The sequence below is a fragment of the Drosophila virilis genome, chromosome X, assembly GCF_030788295.1.
Source record: "Drosophila virilis strain 15010-1051.87 chromosome X, Dvir_AGI_RSII-ME, whole genome shotgun sequence".
NCBI classification, from domain to species: Eukaryota; Metazoa; Arthropoda; class Insecta; order Diptera; family Drosophilidae; genus Drosophila; species Drosophila virilis.
Window position 1 is genome coordinate 3765123 of NC_091543.1, and position 25116 is coordinate 3790238.

At 44.2% G+C, this 25116-nt stretch overlaps 2 protein-coding genes across 2 annotated transcripts in view; one reads left to right on the forward strand and one right to left on the reverse strand.

The window, feature by feature from the left end:
• Positions 1 to 13645: 13645 nt before the first annotated feature.
• On the forward strand, positions 13646 to 14788 carry LOC6634835 (calcineurin B homologous protein 2). Its single transcript, XM_002057980.4, has 2 exons — positions 13646 to 13783; positions 13841 to 14788. Exon 2 carries the CDS (start codon positions 14008 to 14010, stop codon positions 14692 to 14694), a length of 687 nt encoding a protein of 228 aa, XP_002058016.1. The 5' UTR covers positions 13646 to 13783; positions 13841 to 14007; the 3' UTR covers positions 14695 to 14788.
• A 1248-nt stretch (positions 14789 to 16036) lies between these two features.
• DAAM (disheveled-associated activator of morphogenesis-like protein) overlaps positions 16037 to 25116 on the reverse strand; it is a 38477-nt gene continuing 29397 nt past the window's right edge. Inside the window, exons 2-10 of the mRNA XM_002057979.4 lie at positions 22366 to 23442; positions 19954 to 20922; positions 19691 to 19868; positions 18922 to 19620; positions 18646 to 18851; positions 17986 to 18125; positions 17750 to 17911; positions 17480 to 17643; positions 16037 to 17418 (exon numbers count right to left, since the gene is read on the reverse strand). Of these exons, the coding sequence (XP_002058015.3) occupies positions 16478 to 17418; positions 17480 to 17643; positions 17750 to 17911; positions 17986 to 18125; positions 18646 to 18851; positions 18922 to 19620; positions 19691 to 19868; positions 19954 to 20922; positions 22366 to 23442 (4536 nt within the window). The 3' untranslated portion in view covers positions 16037 to 16477. The remainder of the gene's footprint in view (positions 17419 to 17479; positions 17644 to 17749; positions 17912 to 17985; positions 18126 to 18645; positions 18852 to 18921; positions 19621 to 19690; positions 19869 to 19953; positions 20923 to 22365; positions 23443 to 25116) is intronic.

Consider the following 25116-nt stretch of genomic DNA (forward strand, 5'->3'; position numbering starts at 1 on the left):
GCGATATGACCTTCCATAAAACCACGTTGTTTTTAAAAATCGAGGTTTTTGCGATAATCGAAACTTTTTCGATGATTTTTTTAATATCTCGGGTAGTAGCTCCGCGCGGAGATATGACGTTCCAAAACGACATAACTCCGCGCGGAGATATGACGTTCCAAAACGACATAACTCCGCGCGGGGATATGACGTTCCAAAGCGACATAACTCCGCGCGGAGATATGACGATCCAAAACGACATAACTCCCCGTGGAGATATGACGATCCAAAACGACATAACTCCGCGTGGAGATATGACGTTCCAAAACGACATAACTCCGCGCGGAGATATGACGATCCAAAACGACATAACTCCGCGCGGAGATATGACGTTCCAAAACGACATAACTCCGCGCGGAGATATGACGTTCCAAAACGACATAACTCCGCGTGGAGATATGATGTTCCAAAACGACATAACTCCGCGTGGAGATATGACGTTCCAAAGCGACATAACTCCGCGCGGAGATATGACGTTCCAAAACGACATAACTCCGCGCGGAGATATGACGATCCAAAACGACATAACTCCGCGTGGAGATATGACCTTCCAAAACGACATAACTCCACGTGGAGATATGACGTTCCAAAACGACATAGCTCCCGCGATATGACCTTCCATAAAATCATCACGTTGTTTTTCAAAATCGAAGTTTTTGCGATAATCGAAACTTTTTCGATGAATTTTTTAATATCTCGGGTAGTAGCTCCGCGCGGAGATATGACGTTCCAAAACGACATAACTCCGCGCGGAGATATGACGTTCCAAAACGACATAACTCCGCGCGGAGATATGACGTTCCAAAACGACATAACTCCGCGTGGAGATATGACGTTCCAAAACGACATAACTCCGCGTGGAGATATGACGTTCCAAAGCGACATAACTCCGCGCGGAGATATGACGTTCCAAAACGACATAACTCCGCGCGGAGATATGACGATCCAAAACGACATAACTCCGCGTGGAGATATGACCTTCCAAAACGACATAACTCCGCGCGGAGATATGACGTTCCAAAACGACATAACTCCGCGCGGAGATATGACGTTCCAAAACGACATAACTCCGCGCGGAGATATGACGTTCCAAAACGACATAACTCCGCGTGGAGATATGACGTTCCAAAACGACATAGCTCCCGCGATATGACCTTCCATAAAATCATCACGTTGTTTTTCAAAATCGAAGTTTTTGCGATAATCGAAACTTTTTCGATGAATTTTTTAATATCTCGGGTAGTAGCTCCGCGCGGAGATATGACGTTCCAAAACGACATAACTCCGCGCGGAGATATGACGTTCCAAAACGACATAACTCCGCGCGGAGATATGACGTTCCAAAACGACATAACTCCGCGCGGAGATATGACGTTCCAAAACGACATAACTCCGCGCGGAGATATGACGTTCCAAAACGACATAACTCCGCGTGGAGATATGACGTTCCAAAACGACATAACTCCGCGCGGAGATATGACGTTCCAAAGCGACATAACTCCGCGCGGAGATATGACGTTCCAAAACGACATAACTCCGCGCGGAGATATGACGATCCAAAACGACATAACTCCGCGTGGAGATATGACCTTCCAAAACGACATAACTCCACGTGGAGATATGACGTTCCAAAACGACATAGCTCCCGCGATATGACCTTCCATAAAATCATCACGTTGTTTTTCAAAATCGAAGTTTTTGCGATAATCGAAACTTTTTCGATGAATTTTTTAATATCTCGGGTAGTAGCTCCGCGCGGAGATATGACGTTCCAAAACGACATAACTCCGCGCGGAGATATGACGTTCCAAAACGACATAACTCCGCGCGGAGATATGACGTTCCAAAACGACATAACTCCGCGTGGAGATATGACGTTCCAAAACGACATAACTCCGCGCGGAGATATGACGTTCCAAAACGACATAACTCCGCGCGGAGATATGACGTTCCAAAACGACATAACTCCGCGCGGAGATATGACGTTCCAAAACGACATAACTCCCCGTGGAGATATGACGTTCCAAAACGACATAACTCCAGCGATATGACCTTCCATAAAATCATCACGTTGTTTCTCAAAATCGAGGTTTTTGCGATAATCGAAACTTTTTCGATGATTTTTTTAATATCTCGGGTAAAAGCTCCGCGCTGAGATATGACGTTCCAAAACGACATAGCTGACCTTCCAAGACGACATAGCTCCGCGTGGAGATATGACGTTCCAAAACGACATAACTCCGCGTGGAGATATGACGTTCCAAAACGACATAACTCCGCGCGGAGATAGACGTTCCAAAACGACATAACTCCGCGCGGAGATATGACGTTCCAAAACGACATAACTCCTCGCGGAGATATGACGTTCCAAAACGCCATAACTCCGCGCGGAGATATGACGTTCCAAAACGACATAACTCCGCGTGGAGATATGACGTTCCAAAACGACATAACTCCGCGCGGAGATATGACGTTCCAAAACGACATAACTCCGCGTGGAGATATGACGTTCCAAAACGACATAGCTCCCCGTGGAGATATGACGTTCCAAAACGATATAACTCCGCGCGGAGATATGACGTTCCAAAACGACATAACTCCCCGTGGAGATATGACGTTCCAAAACGATATAACTCCAGCGATATGACCTTCCATAAAATCATCACGTTGTTTTTCAAAATCCAGGTTTTGCGATAATCGAAACTTTTTCGATGATATTTTTAATATCTCGGGTAATAGCTCTGCGCGGAGATATGACGTTCCAAAACGACATAACTCCGCGCGGAGATATGACGTTCCAAAACGACATAACTCCCCGTGGAGATATGACGTTCCAAAACGATATAACTCCAGCGATATGACCTTCCATAAAATCATCACGTTGTTTTTCAAAATCCAGGTTTTGCGATAATCGAAACTTTTTCGATGATATTTTTAATATCTCGGGTAATAGCTCTGCGCGGAGATATGACGTTCCAAAACGAGATAACTCCGCGCGGAGATATGACCTTCCAAAACGACATAACTCCGCGTGGAGATATGACGTTCCAAAACGACATAACTCCCGCGATATGACCTTCCATAAAATCATCTCGTTGTTTTTCAAAATCAACCTTTTTTCGACTCGAAATCAAAACTTTATTGATGATTTCGATGGGTTCAAAAAATTTGTTGACCAAAAAACGACTCGTTTCTAAATTCGACCTTTTTTCATGAACTTTTTAAATATTTTGGCCATTTTGGACTCGCAAGGATCGTACCATCGATTGGCATCAAACATAATGAAAATCTAAATTTTGATCCAAATCGACAAAAAAGCAAGGGGTTACATCACGTTTTTCTTCAAAATCGAGTTCGGCTCGAAAATCAACTCCGCGCGGAGATATGACGTTCCAAAACGACATAGCTCCCGCGTTATTACCTTCCATAAAATCATCACGTTATTTTTCAAAAATGAGGTTTTTGCGATAATAGAAACTTTTTCGATGATTTTTTTAATATCTCGGGTAATGCTCCGCGCTGAGATATGACGTTCCAAAACGACATAACTCCGCGCGGAGATATGACGTTCCAAAACGACATAACTCCAGCGATATGACCTTCCATAAAATCATCACTTTGTTTTTCAAAATCCGGGTTTTGCGATAATCGAAACTTTTTCGATGATTTTTTTAATATCTCGGGTAATAGCTCCGCGCGGAGATATGACGTTCCAAAACGACATAACTCCGCGCGGAGATATGACGTTCCAAAACGAAATAACTCCACGCGGAGATATGACGTTCCAAAACGACATAACTCCGCGTGGAGATATGACGTTCCAAAACGACATAACTCCGCGTGGAGATATGACGTTCCAAAACGACATAACTTCGCGCGGAGATATGACGTTCCAAAACGACTTAACTCCGCGTGGAGATATGACGTTCCAAAACGACATAGCTCCCGCGTTATGACCTTCCATAAAATCATCACGTTGTTTTTCAAAATCGAGGTTTATGCGATAATCGATACTTTTTCGATGATTTTTTTAATATCTCGGGTAATAGCTCCGCGCGGAGATATGACGTTCCAAAACGACATAACTCCGCGCGGAGATATGACGTTCCAAAACGAAATAACTCCACGCGGAGATATGAGGTTCCAAAACGACATAGCTCCGCGTGGAGATATGACGATCCAAAACGACATAGCTCCGCGCGGAGATATGACGTTCCAAAACGACTTAACTCCGCGTGGAGATATGACGTTCCAAAACGACATAGCTCCCGCGTTATGACCTTCCATAAAATCATCACGTTGTTTTTCAAAATCGAGGTTTTTGCGATAATAGAAACTTTTTCGATGATTTTTTTAATATCTCGGGTAATAGCTCCGCGCTGAGATATGACGTTCCAAAACAACATAACTCCGCGCGGAGATATGACGTTCCAAAACGACATAACTCCGCGCGGAGATATGACGTTCCAAAACGACATAACTCCGCGCGGAGATATGACGTTCCAAAACGACATAACTCCGCGTGGAGATATGACGTTCCAAAACGACATAGCTCCCGCGTTATGACCTTCCATAAAATCATCACGTTGTTTTTCAAAATCGAGGTTTTTGTGATAATCGAAACTTTTTCGATGATTTTTTTAATATCTCGGGTAATAGCTCCGCGCTGAGATATGACATTCCAAAACGACATAGCTCCGCGCGGAGATATGACGTTCCAAAACGACATAACTCCGCGCGGAGATATGACGTTCTAAAACGACTTAACTCCGCGTGGAGATATGACGTTCCAAAACGACATAGCTCCCGCGTTATGACCTTCCATAAAATCATCACGTTGTTTTTCAAAATCGAGGTTTTTGCGATAATCGAAACTTTTTCGATGATTTTTTTAATATCTCGGGTAATAGCTCCGCGTGGAGATATGACGTTCCAAAACGACATAACTCCGTGCGGAGATAGGACGTTCCAAAACGAAATAACTCCGCGCGGAGATATGACGTTCCAAAACGACATAACTCCGCGTGGAGATATGACGTTCCAAAACGACATAACTCCGCGCGGAGATATGACGATCCACAACGACATAACTCCGCGTGGAGATATGGCGTTCCAAAACGACATAACTTCAGCGTTATGACCCACCATAAAATCATCACGTTGTTTTTCAAAATCGAGGTTTCTGCGATAATCGAAACATTTTCGATGATTTTTTTAATATCTCGGGTAATAGGTCCGCGCGGAGATATGACGTTCCAAAACGACATAGCTCCGCGCGGAGATATGACGTTCCAAAACGACATAACTCCAGCGATATGACCTTCCATAAAATCATCACGTTGTTTTTCAAAATCCAGGTTTTGCGATAATCGAAACTTTTTCGATGATTTTTTTAATATCTCGGGTAATAGCTCCGCGCGGAGATATGACGTTCCAAAACGACATAACTCCGCGCGGAGATATGACGTTCCAAAACGACATAACTCCGCGCGGAGATATGACGTTCCAAAACGACATAGCTCCGCGCGGAGATAGGACGATCCACAACGACATAACTCCTCGTGAAGATATAGCGTTCCAAAACGACATAACTTCAGCGTTATGACCCACCATAAAATCATCACGTTGTTTTTCAAAATCGAGGTTTCTGCGATAATCGAAACATTTTCGATGATTTTTTTAATATCTCGGGTAATAGGTCCGCGCGGAGATATGACGTTCCAAAACGACATAGCTCCGCGCGGAGATATGACGTTCCAAAACGACATAACTCCGCGTGGAGATATGACGTTCCAAAACGACATAACTCCGCGTGGAGATATGACGTTCCAAAACGACATAACTCCGCGTGGAGATATGACGTTCCAAAACGACATAACTCCGCGTGGAGATATGACGTTCCAAAACGACTTAACTCCGCGTGGAGATATGACGTTCCAAAACGACATAGCTCCCGCGTTATAACCTTCCATAAAATCATCACGTTGCTTTTCAAAATCGAGGTTTTTGCGATAATAGAAACTTTTTCGATGATTTTTTTAATATCTCGGGTAATAGCTCCGCGCTGAGATATGACGTTCAAAAACGACATAACTCCGCGCGGAGATATGACGTTCCAAAACGACATAACTCCGCGTGGAGATATGACGTTCCAAAACGACATAACTCCGCGCGGAGATATGACGTTCCAAAACGACTTAACTCCGCGTGGAGATATGACGTTCCAAAGCGTCATAGCTCCCGCGTTATGACCTTCCATAAAATCATCACGTTGTTTTTCAAAATCGAGGTTTTTGCGATAATAGAAACTTTTTCGATGATTTTTTTAATATCTCGGGTAATAGCTCCGCGCTGTGATATGACGTTCCAAAACGACATAACTCCGTGCGGAGATATGACGTTCCAAACCGACATAACTCCGCGCGGAGATATGACGTTCCAAAACGACTTAACTCCGCGTGGAGATATGACGTTCCAAAACGACATAGCTCCCGCGTTATGACCTTCCATAAAATCATCACGTTGTTTTTCAAAATCGAGGTTTTTGCGATAATCGAAACTTTTTCGATGATTTTTTTAATATCTCGGGTAATAGCTCCGCGCAGAGATATGACGTTCCAAAACGACATAACTCCAGCGATATGACCTTCCATAAAATCATCACTTTGTTTTTCAAAATCCAGGTTTTGCGATAATCGAAACTTTTTCGATGATTTTTTTAATATCTCGGGTAATAGCTCCGCGCTGAGATATGACGTTCAAAAACGACATAACTCCGCGCGGAGATATGACGTTCCAAAACGACATAACTCCGCGCGGAGATATGACGTTCCAAAACGACATAACTCCGCGCGGAGATATGACGTTCCAAAACATAATAGAAACTTTTTCGATGATTTTTTTAATATCTCGGGTAATAGCTCCGCGCTGAGATATGAAGTTCAAAAACGACATAACTCCGCGCGGAGATATGGCGTTCCAAAACGACATAACTTCAGCGTTATGACCTTCCATAAAATCATCACGTTGTTTTTCAAAATCGAGGATTTTGCCATAATCGAAACTTTTTCGATGATTTTTTTAATATCTCGGGTAATAGCTCCGCGCGGAGATATGACGTTCCAAAACGACATAACTCCGCGCGGAGATATGACGTTCCAAAATGACATAACTCCGCGCGGAGATATGACGTTCCAAAACGACATAACTCCGCGTGCAGATATGGCGTTCCAAAACGACATAACTTCAGCGTTATGACCTTCCATAAAATCATCACGTTGTTTTTCAAAATCGAGGATTTTGCGATAATCGAAATTTTTTCGATGATTTTTTTAATATCTCGGGTAATAGCTCCGCGCGGAGATATGACGTTCCAAAACGACATAACTCCGCGCGGAGATATGACGTCCCAAAACGACATAACTCCGCGCGGAGATATGACGTTCCAAAACGACATAGCTCCAGCGATATGACCTTCCATAAAATCATCACGTTGTTTTTCAAAATCGATTTCGGCTCGAAAATCAACTCCGCGCGGAGATATGACGTTCCAAAACGACATAACTCCGCGCGGAGATATGACGTTCCAAACCGACATAACTCCGCGCGGAGATATGACGTTCCAAAACGACATAACTCCGCGTGGAGATATGACGTTCCAAAACGACATAACTTCAGCGTTATGACCTTCCATAAAATCATCACGTTGTTTTTCAAAATTGAGGCTTTTGCGATAATCGAAACTTTTTCGATGATTTTTTTAATATCTCGGGTAATGACGTTCCAAAACGACATTACTCCGCGCGGAGATATGACGTTCCAAAACGACATAACTCCGCGCGGAGATATGACGTTCCGAAACGACATAACTCCGCGCGGAGATATGACGTTCCAAAACGACATAACTCCGCGTGGGGATATGACGTTCCAAAACGACATAACTCCGCGCGGAGATATGACGTTCCAAAACGACATAACTCCGCGTGGAGATATGACGTTCCAAAACGACATAGCTCCGCGCGGAGATATGACGTTCCAAAACGAGATAACTCCGCGCGGAGATATGACGTTCCAAAACGACATAACTCCGCGCTGAGATATGACGTTCCAAAACGACATAACTCCGCGCGGAGATATGACGTTCCAAAACGACATAACTCCGCGCGGAGATATGACGTTCCAAAACGACATAACTTCCGCGATATGAGCTTCCATAAAATCATCTCGTTGTTTTTCAAAATCAACCTTTTTTCAACTCGAAATCAAAACTTTATTGATGATTTCGATGGGTTCAAAAAAATTGTTGACCAAAAAACGACTCGTTTCTAAATTCGACCTTTTTTCATGAACTTTTTAAATATCTCGGCCATTTTGGACTCGCAAGGATCGTACCATCGATTGGCATCAAACATAATGAAAATCTAAATTTTGACCCAAATCGACAAAAAAGCAAGGGGTTACATCACGTTTTTCTTCAAAATCGAGTTCGGCTCGAAAATCAACTCCGCGCGGAGATATGACGTTCCAAAACGACATAAATCCGCGCGGAGATGTGACGTTCCAAAACGACATAGCTCCAGCGATATGACCTTCCATAAAATCATCACGTTGTTTTTCAAAATCCGTCCGTGCGTACGGATCCCCACCATCAATTGGCATTCAAGGCAAATTAAAAAATTGTTAAAAAAAATTCTGTAGACAAAAAACCGCTCAGCTCAACAAACACACATTTAAGTACATGCATAAAACCTAAAATTAATATTTGTTTTTTTTAAGCATAATAAGACATGTTTTGTTTATAATACGTACCAGTTTTTTTTTTCAATGGCCACCTTTAAAATTCATGCCGCTTCCTTCGCAAAAGCCATTGCCACTGCCTCCTTAATAGTTCAAGCGTCGAAGTGAAATCTATGGGACTTACTTGTATTTATGAGAATCGTATAGAGGGGCATTTGTGAAGAATACGTTTTTTTCTGGAATTTGCAAAACTGCTTGGGGCAATATATACTTGTATATATATATATATATGTAAGTAGATACATACATACATACATACATACATACATACATACATACATACATACATACATACATACATACATACATACATGCACACATGCATACATGCATACATGCATACATGCATGCATGCATGCATGCATGCATACATACATGCACATATCTATATATATAAAATGGTTTGTTTTGACTGACTGATTGATTGGTGATCAACGCATAGCCCAATCTGGCAGCATTATATCTGGTCAAAAGTCATGTAAAATGGTACCCTTAAATATCCTACATAGAAATAGGTCAACATTTGTGTGTCTGTCCATGCCTAGCTGCCCCATAGAATTAATGAACTCAAAGATTTGCTGTAAGATAGTCTTACTCAACAGCTTACCCGATAATAGATTTTGATGCCAAAGCTAATTTATGAGATATATTTTTTGTACTATTTTTTTAAAAACTGGATTTGAATTTGATGCATTTCGATGCACGGTTAATCTTATATACATTATATATATATATCATTATGCTTTTGCTAATTAACGCAATCTTAGCATAAAATCTGAAATTTCCGAGCCACTGAGCTGCAGTCCTCATGTTAGCAGACAGGCAGGGTAGTAGTGAGGGAAGTTGGGAGTCGAGGTGAGAAAGAAAGTTGTAAGAAAAAAACGCGTAAACTAAATAATTACAAGGCTCGACGGAGTGCACACGAAATCACAAACAAAAACAAGGTGAACCGACGAAGAAGAAGCATAAACAGAAGAAAGGCTGCCCTGACACCCATCTGGGCCGAAGAACTAGCCCGTAAGGATACGAGCCCGGAGCCGGAGTCGACCCGCACCCATTACCCGTTGGTGGCGTGAGGCAAGGGAAACAAAAAGAAAGAAAAGAAAAAACAACACCCAAACCGAAATTGAAATCGAAATTGAAAATTGAAAATTGAAAACTGTAAATGAGAGCTACGCGTAATTGCAGCAGCAGGAAAATGTGAAAATCAAAGAACGAAGAAGAAAAACTAGACCATGGCCTTGGTTTGTATTTTTTTTTTGTTTTGTTTTTCTCCGAGCCGCCTTCGGATTGTTCTGCTCGGGCTGTGGTGTTGTTTTGAGGGGTGAGCTTGCTCGGCATTTTCTTCTTCTACATTTTTTTTAGGTTTTTTTTGTGGGTACACTACCCTTTACCGTGTCCGGGCCTTGGGAAAGTCGCGCTGCTGCGCTTTCTTTTTTGCTTGATTAGATTTGATTTGTGTTATTTGTGGCATTTCGCTACTCTCCTTCCGCCTTGCCTTTCTGCCCCTTGGCAGTGTCCGTGTCCGTGTCCTTGTCCTTGTCCCTGGCTGTGTCCTTTGCCGAGCTACATTTAATTTCTAAATTATCGACACGGCGCTGGGCGATGGGCGTTACAGAGAGGGGAGAGAGAGACCCCCGCCAGCCCCTTTCTGTTTTTGTTTTGATTAAGAAAATTATAGTTCATAGAACTTACTTAGACTCCACACATTTCGGCTGGCCAGTGTTGGAAAGCGACTTGTTTGCCCGTCTGTTGCATGCACATGGAAAACATGGAAAAGTGCAACAATATCCTTTGGCTGCGCAGCTCCCAAGGCTAATGAGGCAATTTAAATGCTAATTCTCGTCCTTTAAGCATACTTAACAAAATATCAAATTATAATCCAAATCATGTTGCTCACATCTTCAGCGGGGGGAGGTGTCCTGGCCGCAGCCAGACTATGCGTGCGTGTGTGTGCCTGCAGCATCGGGGTTGGGCTTACAGTATTATGAATATGAACATGAACATGAATATGAATTTGAATGCTTTTATTATTCAAATGTAAAGCGCCTTTAAAGTTGCCTAATACGATTTTAGTTCAATGCCCAAACGAAAAGTTGCCCTAAATCGGTTTGAGAATCGCATAGAGAGGCACCCATTTTAGTCATGAAAATATTATTTATGGTGTCTTCTGTGGCACTACAAGTCGGCAAGATAAGCCTCGATTCGATGCATACTTGCATATCTGTGAAATGTATCTATGAGATACACAGTATCTATAAGCTACAAAACTATCTGTGAGCTGTATCTATGAATTGAGATATATATATATAGATCTATTTTCGAGCATAAGCGTTTTTCTGAGATACATAAGTATCTATAAGATTTAAGCATAGATTAAGATACATATCTGTAGGATATAAAAGTATATGTGATACGAAAAGCATCTGTAGCATGCACAAGTATCTTTGAGATGTATCTCTGGTGCATACTAGTATCTGCGAGACACAAATGTATCTAAAAGCTGCAAAAGAGTAGATACGTCCATATAATTCGTATATATATGACAGTATCTTAAAAGTGTGGCTGAACAAAAAAATGTTTGAATTGAATAGAATTTTCCCCCTTTTTGATATTTAGCTGCTGTTTGCATAACGTATTCAGAGTTGAGAGTTTTCATTTCGTTTTCGTAACGCAGGCGAAACGTGTTATTTGCCCACATGTCATATGCATTACGAGTGTTTTCCCTTTTTTATTATTTATTTTTTGTATTTTTGAATATTTGTGTGCGCATCATTTGGTCAGCGGCAACAAAAGGAGGCAGCCTAAACAAACAAAAGCTGCGGCTGCTGTGGACTCTGAGGCAGGCGCGTGCGCAGGGGAAGAGCTCAGTGGAAATCGAAATGGAAATTAAAATGGAAATTGTTAACTGTAAGCTGTAAATGGAAAAGGACCTGATGCTGGCGAGCACGACTGACCGCAAGCGGGTTCAAAAGGTCAGCAGCAGGCAGCTGACTTTACGTCTGCGCAGCCTTTACGCTTGCGCCTCTTTCCCCCCAACAGCCACCCCCTTTTAATATATATATATATATATATATATATGCTTTTTTGTTGTTTTAGTAAATTAAACAAATAGAGCGAAAAAAATGAAATTCATATTTGTTTACTTTTTGATAATTTCCGTTTGATAAATGAGTTAGGCGAAGGTCGCTAAGCCGCGACAATGTGGCGCGATTAGGGCAATAATTTGTGGGATTAGTGCTGGGAGCAACCACCGGAGCACCACCGGAGCACCACCGGGGCACCATCGGCTGGCAGCGGAGCGGCACCAAGAAATCAACTTCAGGTTGCAGCGACTGCGGGCGCAGCGGGTCGCGACGTGTCCTGGCGCGAACTACTTGCGGTTTTTTTTTTGTTTACTTCCATTTTTGTTTTTTTTTTTCGTAAATTATAACGAATTATGACATATTAAGATTTATATTTATGGGCAAGGGACTTTTTGCCAAGCAGACGAGAGAGTAGAAGAAAGGAACTGTGCACAGGAGGCGACCGCAAGATGCAAGTCGCGCAGTCGCGCAGTTTCGCAGATTCGCAGCCTCCTGCGCCTTGCGCCTGCTCGAATTTCAGCCTTTTGTGCGTTGGGCGCCGGACTTGAACCGAGCACAGCTGTTGCTGGGCGAGTCCTTGCGCCCTTCTCTCCCTCTCTACCTCTCGCCCTGACTCGCTTGTCTTTCCTATCGCCTCGGGCGCTGCTTGCCGTATTATGATTTCATATTTTGATTTATTGTTTTGCTTATTGTTTTGCCATACATTCACAGCAGATTTTATTTTTTTTTTTCGTTTTTGGCAATGCCTTAGCCTATTGTTATCCGTTCGGCGTGTCCTTGCCACTCTGAGACCTGAGTTCGCTGTGCGGTTTCTGTTTTCGCAATATTTTATGTTAATTTCAGGACAACGGCTGCCGCCAAGTCAGAAGCCAAAACACGGCGCATTTAACTTGTGTGCGATAGTCAAACTCCTGCGAGTCGCGCGCATCCTGTGCCAAGCACCCGGCGAAATTCGACCTCATATTTTCGTATGAGCCTAACGTATATTTGGCAATTGGATTGCTTAAGTCGAAAATGTTTTCTGGGTTTCAGCTTCTTCAAAGTATATGCCCAAGAATTAACCTATCTCTATGTTTTCTTCAAGAGCTTTGGCCTAGTGCCTTAGCCTCTTGCTAAACTTATCCTTTTCTCAATCAATCTTTTGAACTCTCGCACTTTCAACCTGCCATAAGCTTAAGCCAAGCAGCAGGTATACTTTTTAGACAAGCTTAAGGCAGAGCTTGCATTTAAAATTAAAAAAAAAATTGCAAACATGCAGCCAGGACCTTAAAGTAAACAAAATTGCGAGCCCCGAACGCGAACAATTTTCAGTTATATGTATTGAACGCCAATTATGATTACGGTTCGTCAGGATACGCATATATTAACTAAGAAATATTCATTATTTTTGACAAAATTCTAGCTTTAACCAGGCCATTTCCGTGCAAGTAATTGGTGCCTTCAGTTTGGCCAGAAGCGATACCAATAAAGAATATGAGAATAGTCTAGGCAACAACCACTTGATGCGGTAGAATGGCAAGCACGCGTGAGTGTGGTTGTGCGTCTTGGCTAAATGCGCTGCGCGCAAAAGTATGCAACGGTAGTTTGTTAAGTTGACTAGATGACGGGTTTTTAAGGGGTATCTACGAGCTCGTTTAGTGCTTGTAATTTGGCAATTCGATGTCTGCTATTTATAAAATAGTAAAAATAAATTTGCTACTTCAAGTTTCTAGCTTTTGTAGTTTCCTAGCTTGACGCATTCGCGCAGACGGATAGATTGGCGAACATGGCAAGGGCGACTGAGTGCCTTCTGATCCACAATATATGTATCGTTTAAGGTTGAAGACTTCTGCCGCTGCCCGTTTAACTTGCACAAAAGAAAAGTATATCCCTTTTATCCAGTTTCAATGGGTAGCGGGCTATAAATATAAAAATTCCAGGTTCGATTGAAACCCAGTTTGGAGGCCTAATCGGCAGCAAACGGGGCTGTGGATTCGTTGTCAAAGGCGGAACAATTATATAAGTGGAAACTAAAAGTCGACCGTAAGCCGAGCAACAGGCAGGAACAGTTTGCTGAGGATAACGCGACACAGCCATCGAGATCAGAATGGGCCTCACGGCCAGCCATCAGCTGAACGCATCGGAGCTGAGCGCATATCAGGCGGCCACCGGGCTGTCCACGGAGCAGCTGGAGCAGTTGCATACACGCTTCCAGGCGTTGGATCGACGTCAGCGCGGCTATTTGACGCCAACCGAGCTGCTGCGCATACCGCAGTTGGCGCAGAATCCACTCCACCGCCAGATCATCGATGGCTTCTTTGCCGTCATCAAGGAAACCGACTCGGATGCGAACAAGGACAAGGCTGCGGCTGCGGATACGGATGCGGATGCTACCAGTGCCGATCGCATCTATTTTGGCCAATTTGTGCGCACCTGCGCCACCTTTATGGTGCCCCAATTTGGTCAGCTGACACATACGCGCGCCGATGGCCGCGCCCAGAAGCTGCGCCTGCTCTCCCAAATGTTCGACACGCAGCGCAGCGGACGGATCGAACGCGCCGACTTTCGGCGGACGATGAAATGCCTGCTGGACAGCGTCCCGCCCTCGGATGGGGTGGCCAATCTGCATCCGCAGGGCAGTGAAACGGAGCTCCAGCAGCTGGAGGACCTTGCCTTTGGCGCCAGCGATAGCATCTCCTACGAGCAATTCGAACAGCGTCTGGCCACGGCCGATGTCGAGGGCGGGCTGGCGGTGCGCAAGTGGCTGGAGGAGCCCGCCGACGAGACCAACTGAGAATCATCATGAAAATCAACTTGAGCACAAGCATCCACAATATTTCTAAATTTTGTTCAGTTATTGTTTTGTTTTTGCTGTTTTTTTTTTTATAATTATGAGAATATACTAATTATTTTCTTAAAATATCTTGTAAATGCATCTGGGGTTATGTAGTGTATAAGGGATATTGCTCTTTATAAAAACTTCTAGGAAGCTGAACTCTTAATTGTCCTTACCTTTTGTGATGAAGGTGCATGGTTAGATGGCGTTTCAGGAAATCGGACATTTTAAAAGATGCTTGTCGAAATTCGGCTTCGTATTTTTTTGGAAAATCCTTCCGACCTTGGTGGAAAAGGGGATCAACATTTTGGCGGATGACGTTTCGCGCACAAAATCATTTCCAAAGATCTATATGAAAGATCATTTGCAACGTATTCCATACTTTTCGCAGAATCCAAGCTTCTTCGGTAGAAATGCATGCATACATACGTACATACGTATATACATACATACATACATACATACATACATTCATACATACATACCAAAAAAAACACAAAAAAATACCAAAAAAAACACCAAAAAAAACACCAAAAAAAGCCAGAAAAAAAGCCAAAAAAAAGCTACTAGCTTAGCTAGAAAACTGCAAAGCCTACTTAAATTCTTGAGAATCGAGGAGGAGAGCACTTGGTAGAAATTCGTTTTATTTAAATTTGCAGCACAGCGACAAAAAAGCTTGCTCTCCGTTTGGTGTTAGAAAACAAACATGCATACATACATATATACATATATGCATGCATACACTAACACACACACGCCCACACACATACACACACACATACATACATACACACACCCACACACACACTATATTTTGGATCTCACAAGACGCGGCGATAAATTTATTTTTCTGTTTTTAGCATTAAATATTTTTTATTTATCATAATCTTTTAATATAAACCTTTCTTTATGATCTTTTACAAAAGTGCGTTAAGATAAGTATTTAGCGAGATTCGTGCTAAAAAAAAATATGTATATAATAGAGGATAGATAATACATAATATAATAATCATAATAAGTATAAATGTTAATAATGAACATGACTTTTCTTATGGCAGGCCGCAGATGCCTTCAAAACGTGCACACACATGTAAGTATGTATATGTATAAATGTTGCTATATAGTACCACGATGACATTCGATTTCATTTATGATTATGTGTATATATGTATATTGTACTATATAGCAGCATGCGCTATATATATTTGATTAGCTTTTTCTTTTAGTTTGTTTTTTAATTGTTTTTCTGAGCATATATTCAAAATTTGTAACGTCTTTTGTTGCATGCTTAGACTCTGTATAGAGCACTATAATATTGTTAAGAGTTAGCTTTTAATGTTTTTTTTTTATTTTTATATTAATATTAATTTTTGTTGTTTGCATAATACAAATACAATTTGTAAATTTACGCTACAAATTGTCTTTCTTTTTGATTTGATTTTTGAATTTTTTTCCCTTTTGCATAACATTTTTCAGTTTTCTTTAGTTTACAAATTACATTTATGATTTTCATTGTATTTTTGCTGGTTGTAAAAAATTTGGTTTAATGCTTGCAGAAACTGATTTTAAGCTATGTATATATATATATATATATATATATATGTTTAGGTATAGGTATGTATATGTAGCATATATATAATAACAATATATGATATTTAAGAAAAGAGCAAATAAAGAAATTTAAAAAAAAAAAGGAAAACTTTGACTACGCGCTGCTTGCTTTGGCTGGGCGTGGCCGCTTTTATTGACGCCTCACAGTGCGCTCGCGCTCCCGCCCGCTCTCCTCGCGCTGCAGACGCGGCGGCGAGGTCTGACCCGCGGCGGCGGCGTTGCCAGCGCCTGGACCTCCACCAGCTCCTGCTCCGACGCCGGCCGCAGCGCCGTTGGAGACGCGCGCCTTGCGCGAACGCTTAAACTTGGCCATGTCCTCGCCGAAGACATCGCCGGTGCGCAGCGCCGAGATCAGATCATCGAACTCGCCCTTGTTGTCACTCTTGGCCAGTGGATCGCTGCCGTTGGCGCTGCCATTGCTTGACGATTTGAGGCCCAGATTGCGTGCCACGCTGCTCATGAGGCCAGTTTTATTTTTGCGCTCGATGGTGCGCTTCTTGAGCTCGGCTTCCTGTTTGGCGCGCTTCTCCTCCTCCTCCTGGCGCCGGCGGAAGCTTTCGTTGTCGTTGCGCGCCTCCGCGAAGGCGGCCAGAAATGAATCGAATATGCCAAAGAACTCGTCAGGCTGCAGCACGGAGCCATCCTCGCCGAACAGGCGCACCGCACGATCGAAACGCGTCTTCATGTCCTGGAATTTATCCTCCAGCTCGGCGAAACGCACCGAGGCCGAGGCGTGGAACTCCCGCATCACTGGCAAAAAACGATCGCCCTGCTGTGCCGGTCCCGAGCTGCGATGGAACTCAATCTCGCGCGCGACATCCGCCAGGCCGGTGCGCAGCATCTGTATATCTTTGTCCATTTCGCCCAGCGACACCTTGGACGCTTCGCGCACATGCGGTATATCGTCCTCCAACTTGAGCAGATCCTTGAATTTCTTCTCAATCACCTGCACCAGATAGTGCAGTAGCGTGGTGCCCTTGGCCGCACTGGATTTCGTGTCCGCCAGACGATTCAGCGATGCGAGCCTAAAGCCAGAGGCATTGCCGCGGGCGCCGCGATTCATATAGTTGCCTGCAGAAAGAAAATGTATGTGCATAAGTCTGGGCGAGTCTCCCATGAGAGTGAGTCTTACCCAATGCCAGCACCAGCTCGAGCAGCTTGCGCAATCGGCGCGAGCGGGCCACCTCCCTAGATGCCTCCATGACGCTGGTGATGCGTGGTATCAGATCATTCACCGTCAGCATGAAGCGCTTCTTGTAGTGCAAGCTCTTCAGGCGTTGCTCATAGTGTGGAATCCTGCGATCGAAAAGAGAATAAGATATATATATATATAATGAATATGTCAAACAGTCTTCTCTTCCCGTCAAAACGGCATTAGGTTTAATAGCAAATCCCTACTTACTTGGATATCTCGTAGAGGAAACGATCCGCGCGTGCCAGTGATTCGATATCCTCGCTGTGCTCGTCCAGGAGCGCACGCTCCTCAGCGGAGGGCGTAAACTTGAGCAGCTGCTCGACCATATCCAGCGCCAGCTGCTCATTGCTGTCCATGGAGAGTATGGCTCTGTGAGCGGAGAGGGGAGGAGGGGGTTGATTAGTTGATTCTACTTGAATTTAGATTGGAATTTTTGTACTCACTTGGATATATCCATGTCGCTCATCTTAAGCTTGCTCAACAGAATTGTGCAGTTCTGGGCGCGTCGTCCATCGATGACAGACAGCACCTTTTGCTTGTTCTTGCCCGTCACGCGCAGATCCTCATAGGATCCATCGGTGGCCTGGGCATGCGATTGAATGAGGAATTGAATAAGTGATTGAATAGTTAGACATTTTGCTTTTTAGCTGGTAGTTTTTCTAGCTTCAGATTGGATTAACATCTAAATAAATAAATATCCCAGGGTTCATTTACTCTATGACATCCATAAAATCCCTTCTTTGGCTGCAATCTTTTCTCTTGTCTTTCATTTAGATAAGTCTTTTTTATTGGAATATTCGAATTTAATCTAAGCTTTTTACTGTTGCTGTAATTTTCTGCCCTCTTAGCTTTCATTTATCTCCATTTAAATATCTCGTTTTATTTGAATGTCAGACATTAATTGATACCTCAGGTTATTTCTTTCATTGCTTTCCCTTATTTCATTCTAAAACTTTCTTTTGCTTTCTTTTAGCTTTCTTTTAAGCCTAGGTTTCTATTCATTCCATTCATTTATTTCCTCCCAAAACTTTACACTGTCTTATCCTTTGCCTCCTCTTGAGCAACATCCATTCCCTGTAATTCTCAAGCTTCCATTAACTTACCGACACGCCATTCTTTTGATAGGCTGAGAACAGCTTATCAATGGACTCGAGCTCCATGTTGTTGTAGAGTTTGCTCTCGTCCAGTTCGCTCCAAACGGTGCCCTGCAGCTTGGCGTCGGGCAGCTTGGACCAGTTGAAGCTCTTCAGTGGATTCGCTGGCTGTGGCACGTTCTTCTTTGGCAACTCCACTTTTGGTGGTGCTGGAGCTATCGCAAACCAGAAATAGAAAACCACGCGGATTAGCAAGAGAGTGCGGGGAAAACTAGGCGAACTCACCCATTGCTGGCGTCATGCTGGGCGGTGGCGGTGGTGCGCCGGGACAGGGCGGCGGCGGTGGTGGCAACATGGCTGGCGCCATGGGCGGCGGCGGCGGTGGCACCGCCTTCAGCATGGGCGGCGGCGGTGGCGGCGGCGAGACGGCACCATTGCAGCCGGTCAGGCCGGCGACCTTCTGGTCATCGGGTATGCTGCCCTCCGTGACGAGTCGCTCCAAGCGTGCCCGCTCCTGCTGCTCGCTTTGCAGCCGATGCTGCAGATCCTCGGCCCTCATTTCGGCGGTCTGGGCACGCTGCACCGCCTGCGAGTGCTGGGCGGACTCCTTCTCGAGGCGTTCGCGCATGCGCGCTAGGCCTGTTTCCAGGTCCTCTTTCTCCTGCATGCGCAGATCCAGCTCCTGTTCCTTTTTGGCCAGACGCGACTGCACCTCAAAGTTCTCACGCTCCAGCTCGTCGGCGCGTTTGCGCGCCTGCGTCAGTTGCTCCTCCTTGACCAACAGACGCACCAACTTGTTGACATCGATGTGCAGCGGCGCCACGTCCGGGTCATGCACTGGCGACTCGGTGGCCAGCTTCAGCTGCTTGCCGGGATCATCGGGATCGGCGATGAGGTCGCTGTTGGGACGCGATTCCACCTGCAGCACAATCTGCTGCACGACGCGATCAATCAGCAGCCAGTGCTCCGTGCAGTGACCCGTGTCTGCAACAAAAAGAGAAAACACAGAGAGCATTGAGAGATGGGTCGGGAGTTGGTCATAAGGATTGCTTACAGGGCAGCAGGAGCATATGCTGCAGCAGGGAGAGCATGTGCGGATAGGCGGGCGAATGGCTCAGCTTGCGGCGCAGCAGTTCGAACATAGAGCCAGCGCTCTTGGTGTCCACATGCTCCTCATTGAAGCGGCGGGCGAACTCCTTCTCATCCTCGGCGCGCACCATTTCAAAGAAGTCCTATTGTGACAAAAAGAACAAAAAAACCAATTAAGACCGAGCACTACGATTTATTCCGGAGGAGTAGGGCGGGGGGGTCACTCACCAAATGCCTGTCGAGCGTCTCGTTCTCGTGGGTGCGCAGCTTATCGATGACCGGTTGTATGCCCAGCATAAGGAATTCATAGCGCAAGTGCAAACGGAACTCGAGATTCTCCTGGCCGGGACCATAGTTGAGCACCGCATTCACAAACGACATGAGGGCCGTCTTGAGATTGACATTATCCCGATACGCGTACGTGGAACGATCCAGATCATTGACAATGCTCTGGAAGCGTGTGCGCTCCGTGGCGAACTCCTGAAAATGCAGCATGGCCTGCAGAACCTTACGATGTCCGCCCGGCACCAGACACACAGCGCCCAATATTTCTAGCGCCGAGATCTTTGTCCGGATATTATCCGCCGCCAAGGAGCGCGCGATCGTATCGATCGCCGTCGGATGGGCCAGCACATGGGCGCGACCCATCGAGTTGTTCATCAGCGCCTTGATGCAGCCAATGAGGCTGGTGTGCAGCGAGCTATTGGCCACCCGGATGTCCAGCTGCAGCAATAGATTCAATAGCGCCGGCAATCCGTCCAGCTCCACAAAGCGCAGCACAAAGCTGTGCGTCGAGGTGCGCAGCGCGGTCTTGAGCGCATCGACAAATGCGGCATGATTATCCAGGCGCGTGCTCAGCTCATGGCTGGGCGAATCCTCTGGCGAGAGCGAGACATGCACCACCAGCTCCTTGAGCCGTTCGATATAGTGCTCCGCTGTGGGTGGCTGTGTTATGGTCGTCGCATCGGGTCCATCGTTCGCATCGAGCGGCAGCTTGCGGGAGCAATAGATTTGCCATTTCTTTTGCGCCGGCAAACTGAGCATCGCCTCCTTGTTGGGCGCCGTCAGATCTAGCTCCTCGACGAGCTCGGCAAACTTTGTGTCCAGCTCATCCACCGATGGCATTGGCTGTGTCGGCGTCAGGGTTTGCAGCGTAAACGCACCCTCCACCACACAAATCTCCGGCGGCTCATCGTCCTGCAACAAAAGATAGAGAAGTCTAAAAAATCTGAGGCGCTGAAGCGGCACATGGCATCAGCCAGCTGTTCCTCCAAATGGGCGTTAACAGTGCATGTCCAATTACAAAAGAAAAGCCCCCGCAGCTATTGCCCAACCTTGTTGCATTGAAATTAAAATCAAAAGTTTGTAATCGATCTACTTGGCGGGGGCTAGGCTCGCCTCGCCTCGCCTCGGCTGGGCTGGGCTGGGCTGTGGGTTGTGGGTTTGTGTTGTGGTCAAGCAACACTCGCTTCCACTTGTGATTCCAAAAGTTGAGGTTCTCATGCATTTCGACTTGCTGCACTTTAGCTTCTGATTTGATAAACCCAACCAGAAACCTGTTTTCTTTAGAAGCAAAAAGCGTAGATCAGCTATATTCTATTCTATTCTCTTCATGATCTTCCAATTAGCCTAACAACAGATTCAATGGCAGCACATAGGAAGCAATTGCCTTTTTAACCAGCTCGAATTGCATCTAATTTTTCTGTTAACCTTCCTGCCGCTACTTCTGCTCCAATTAGTTTTTAACTATCTGCAGTCTGTGCACCCTTTAGAGACACATTTAGAAGAGCCAGCGACTTGTTTGCTCTTCCAACCGAAGCGACCCTCTTCAGTTGACATCATGTTCCGTTGAGTTAGTTGAGCACCTGAGAGAACAGTTCTCGAAATCAAAAGCTGTCGAAGTCGGATGCCTCTTTGTCTTAATACCCTATACGCATGGAAAGCAGGAAGGTTTGTAAATGTGTGTAACAGGCAAAGAGAATTCCTTAAGACTTTACATATCTAATTCAGCTTATTTCTCAGATTATTTCCATGCTGTCCTAAAATCGATAAATATCGATATAGTGCCTACTCTTTGAGGTTAAGCCAAATACTCGTCTGGTTTGGGCAAGCTGACTGCTGGGTATCTCTTAGTCGACTAGAGCGCACTTTTTTCCTGCTTTTTTTTCTGATTTGTTCTCTACTTATGCAACATTCGTGCATAATGCGATGCGAGGCAAATCATTTGAAGTTTTTGTCGACTCGCATTTCAATGCGACAAGTGGGCCAGGGGATGAGCAGAGCGAGTCGAGGTGTAGCTATCGTTAACCTATGTTAACAATTGGCACGTGACTTGAACCGATTTCCATACCCTAACCGAAGCTAGACCGAATATGTCGCAACTTTTGTCAGGCATTCGATCTAGACAATTCTTCATAGCTGCCATATTATCCAGCTGCCTATGTGAACCCAGCTGCTAGTGAAGATATCTTAAGCAGCTTAAAGCAGTTTATATGTCGAGGTCGACCGGATCGGTCCAATATATCAGACAGTTATTCAGTGAAGATATCCTAATGCCACCCAACTGTTCTTGTCTGCAAGGGTATTTGATAGTCGGCATGCAAAATATCGAACTGAAACTGAGCTGAGCTGGCAATTTACCTTAAAGCAGCCGCACCAAACGCGTCTGCCCCGAAAGACTGGCATCTTCTTCTTCTGCTGCTGCCTGTAGTGTTTCTGGAGTGGCGTTTCGCAGTTAATCGACGACTTCTTGAAATTGACGCCGTGTGCAACGCTGCCCCCGCTGCAGCCGCTGCTGTTGTTGTCGTTGCTGTCCTCCTCCTTGCCAAGTCCAAATGGATAGCCAAATGTGTAGCCTAATATGTTGTGTGCATAAAAGGAGTTGGCGCCGCTGCCCAAACTGTTGTTCTCATCTGCATGTTCCACGTGGCCGTTGCTGTTGTTGCTGTTGCTGCTATTGCTGCTGTTGTTGCCTGTGTTGCTGCTGTACTGGTTCCAGTAGCGATATAAACTATTGAAGCAGCTTAAATCGCTTAAAACGCTTTTCCAGTGCTCAAAATCGAAACGCTCCTGAAAATTAGCCGACGAGGTATCGCTGGCGCTGCCGTTGGGCCGACTGTTGCAGCTGTTGCTGCTGTTGATGCAACTGTTGCTGCTGCTGTTGCTGCTGCTGTTGCTGCTGCTGTTAAGTGTTAGGGTGGCTGTGCTGCCTTGGCTCAAATCGCTGCAGCTGTTCAGGCTGGTGATGGATATTAGGCTGTTGTTGTTGTTGTTGTTGTTGCTGCTGTTGCAGCTTCTGCTGCCGCTGTTGCTGTTGCTGTTGTAGCTATTGAGCACTATGTTGCTGCTGCTGTTGTTGTTGTTGTTGTTGTTGTTTTTGTTGTTGTTGCTCTGGCTATTGTCACTGGTAATTGTTATTTTGGTTACACCCGCTGTGCTGCTGGTTGTGGCTGCAATTGCTGCTGCTCCTGTTGCTGTTGCTGCTGTTGCTGTTGCTGCTGTTGCTGTTGTTGCTATTGCTGGTGTTGTTGCATTGATTGTTATGCAGCTGCTGTTGTTGCTGTTGCTTGTTACAGTTGCTGCTGTTGCTGTTGCTGCTGCTGCTGCACTGCTTTTGGGCTTCTCTAATGTGCTTTCGGGCGTTGTTTGCAATATTTCCGCATTGGCGCTGTGCGTATCCGGTTCATTAATGCAAACAATGGGACACGACTGTAGCTTCTGTAAAAAGAGAGTGAACAACAATAGATGGGCAATTAATATCAGATTCGAGTTACAATTGGAATTTGTTGCCTATTAAATCATAGCCTGCCCACTTGTCACACATTCTTGGCTGCAGCTCTAAGCCAAAGCCGACAGGGCCGAGGTGTCTGGCCAGACAAATGGCTGTCAACTCGCATGCCAAGGCAAATGAGACAAATGCAATTGCATTCAATTCATTGCCCGCGACAGTTGCCACATCCAAATGTGTGTGTGTGTGTGTGTATGTGTGTGTGTGCGTGCGTGTGTGTAACATACTCTACACTTCATCGGAGTACATAACAATTGCTGTGCAGTAAATGCAACTCGAGCTGCAAATGTAACTATCGAAAACAAAAGTATCGATTGGCACCGCCGAAAACTTATTTAATAAAGATATGCAAATACCAGCAATAATTTTTCTTTGGCACACCCAATCAAATCAATGTTGTTATCGATATATTCAATTTCTTATGAATATATACATGTTTTTTTCTCGATGTTTTGTGATAATCGATAATGTTATCGATAAAATAAATATAATATAAATCATATTGCAGTTAAAGAACTGTCCTGCACTTATTAATGTTATCGATCATAGGCAAATGCATTCGCTAGACCAACCTACTTTTGATCGAAGGGGTTCAAATTAAATGAAATATAATCAACCAACTATCGATTCTGAGGCTGATTATCGATAACAACAATTAGTTATACCTATACATGCAATTTAATATTCGATACTTTTATCGATATAAATTGCTCAACTAGGTTTTTATTGATCTATCAATTATCGATAGCCATTTACGATAGTTTAAGAATATTTAATTTATTTTTAATATATTTTTGTTACCTCCCTTTGATATGGATCCATATTTGATACAATATGATGTGATAACATTTCAAATAAAGTCTATGATTTTATCGATAGTTCACAGTATGAACTGTGCCTATATCTAATTGCCTTGTACGTTTCTTTCCTGAAGGGTATTTGCGCTGCGTTTTGTTCTAGATGAGGCATGCGTATATGCATTAAAGATTTATATCTAATATTATGCAGTCTGTTTCGTGGGTTTTTCGTTATTGTTTGGCGCGTGGGCAAAAAGTAAAGTTAAGAAAAATTTACAACTCTTGCTTGGTTTTCCAGCTGTCATAAATGTCTGGCAATTGTCGGGCAAATGCGTTTTGACATGTGTTGAAATCATACAGAGGATCAAACTCTACCCCCCATCCTATCCGCAATCCGTGTGTGTGGGCCTCTAAAAATCGAAAAGAATGGAATGGAAAATGGGTTTCGTATGCGAGTTTGAGCTTTTCACTCAATTAGCCATGCGAATTGCTTATGCAAAAATGCAAATGCGATCGAAACATAATTAAAATCAAATTTATGTTAATTAATGTTTAATACACATCATATTAGTTATTTATGTGGTGCACATTATTTGTTGGATAATCCGAGTCCCAGGCAATTGCCCACACATCACACATGCAATCGTTCAGACAGTCCGGCAACATCGATTAGGCCAGCTGCCAACTTATGTTGCTTTATCTATTTGTTTTTTTTTTTTTTTGTTTTCCCCTTTCGTTTTTATACAATTGAGTTAAGTAACTTTCAGGCCAATTGCGACGAGTGCTTTCTAGCGCTAACTAGCCGCC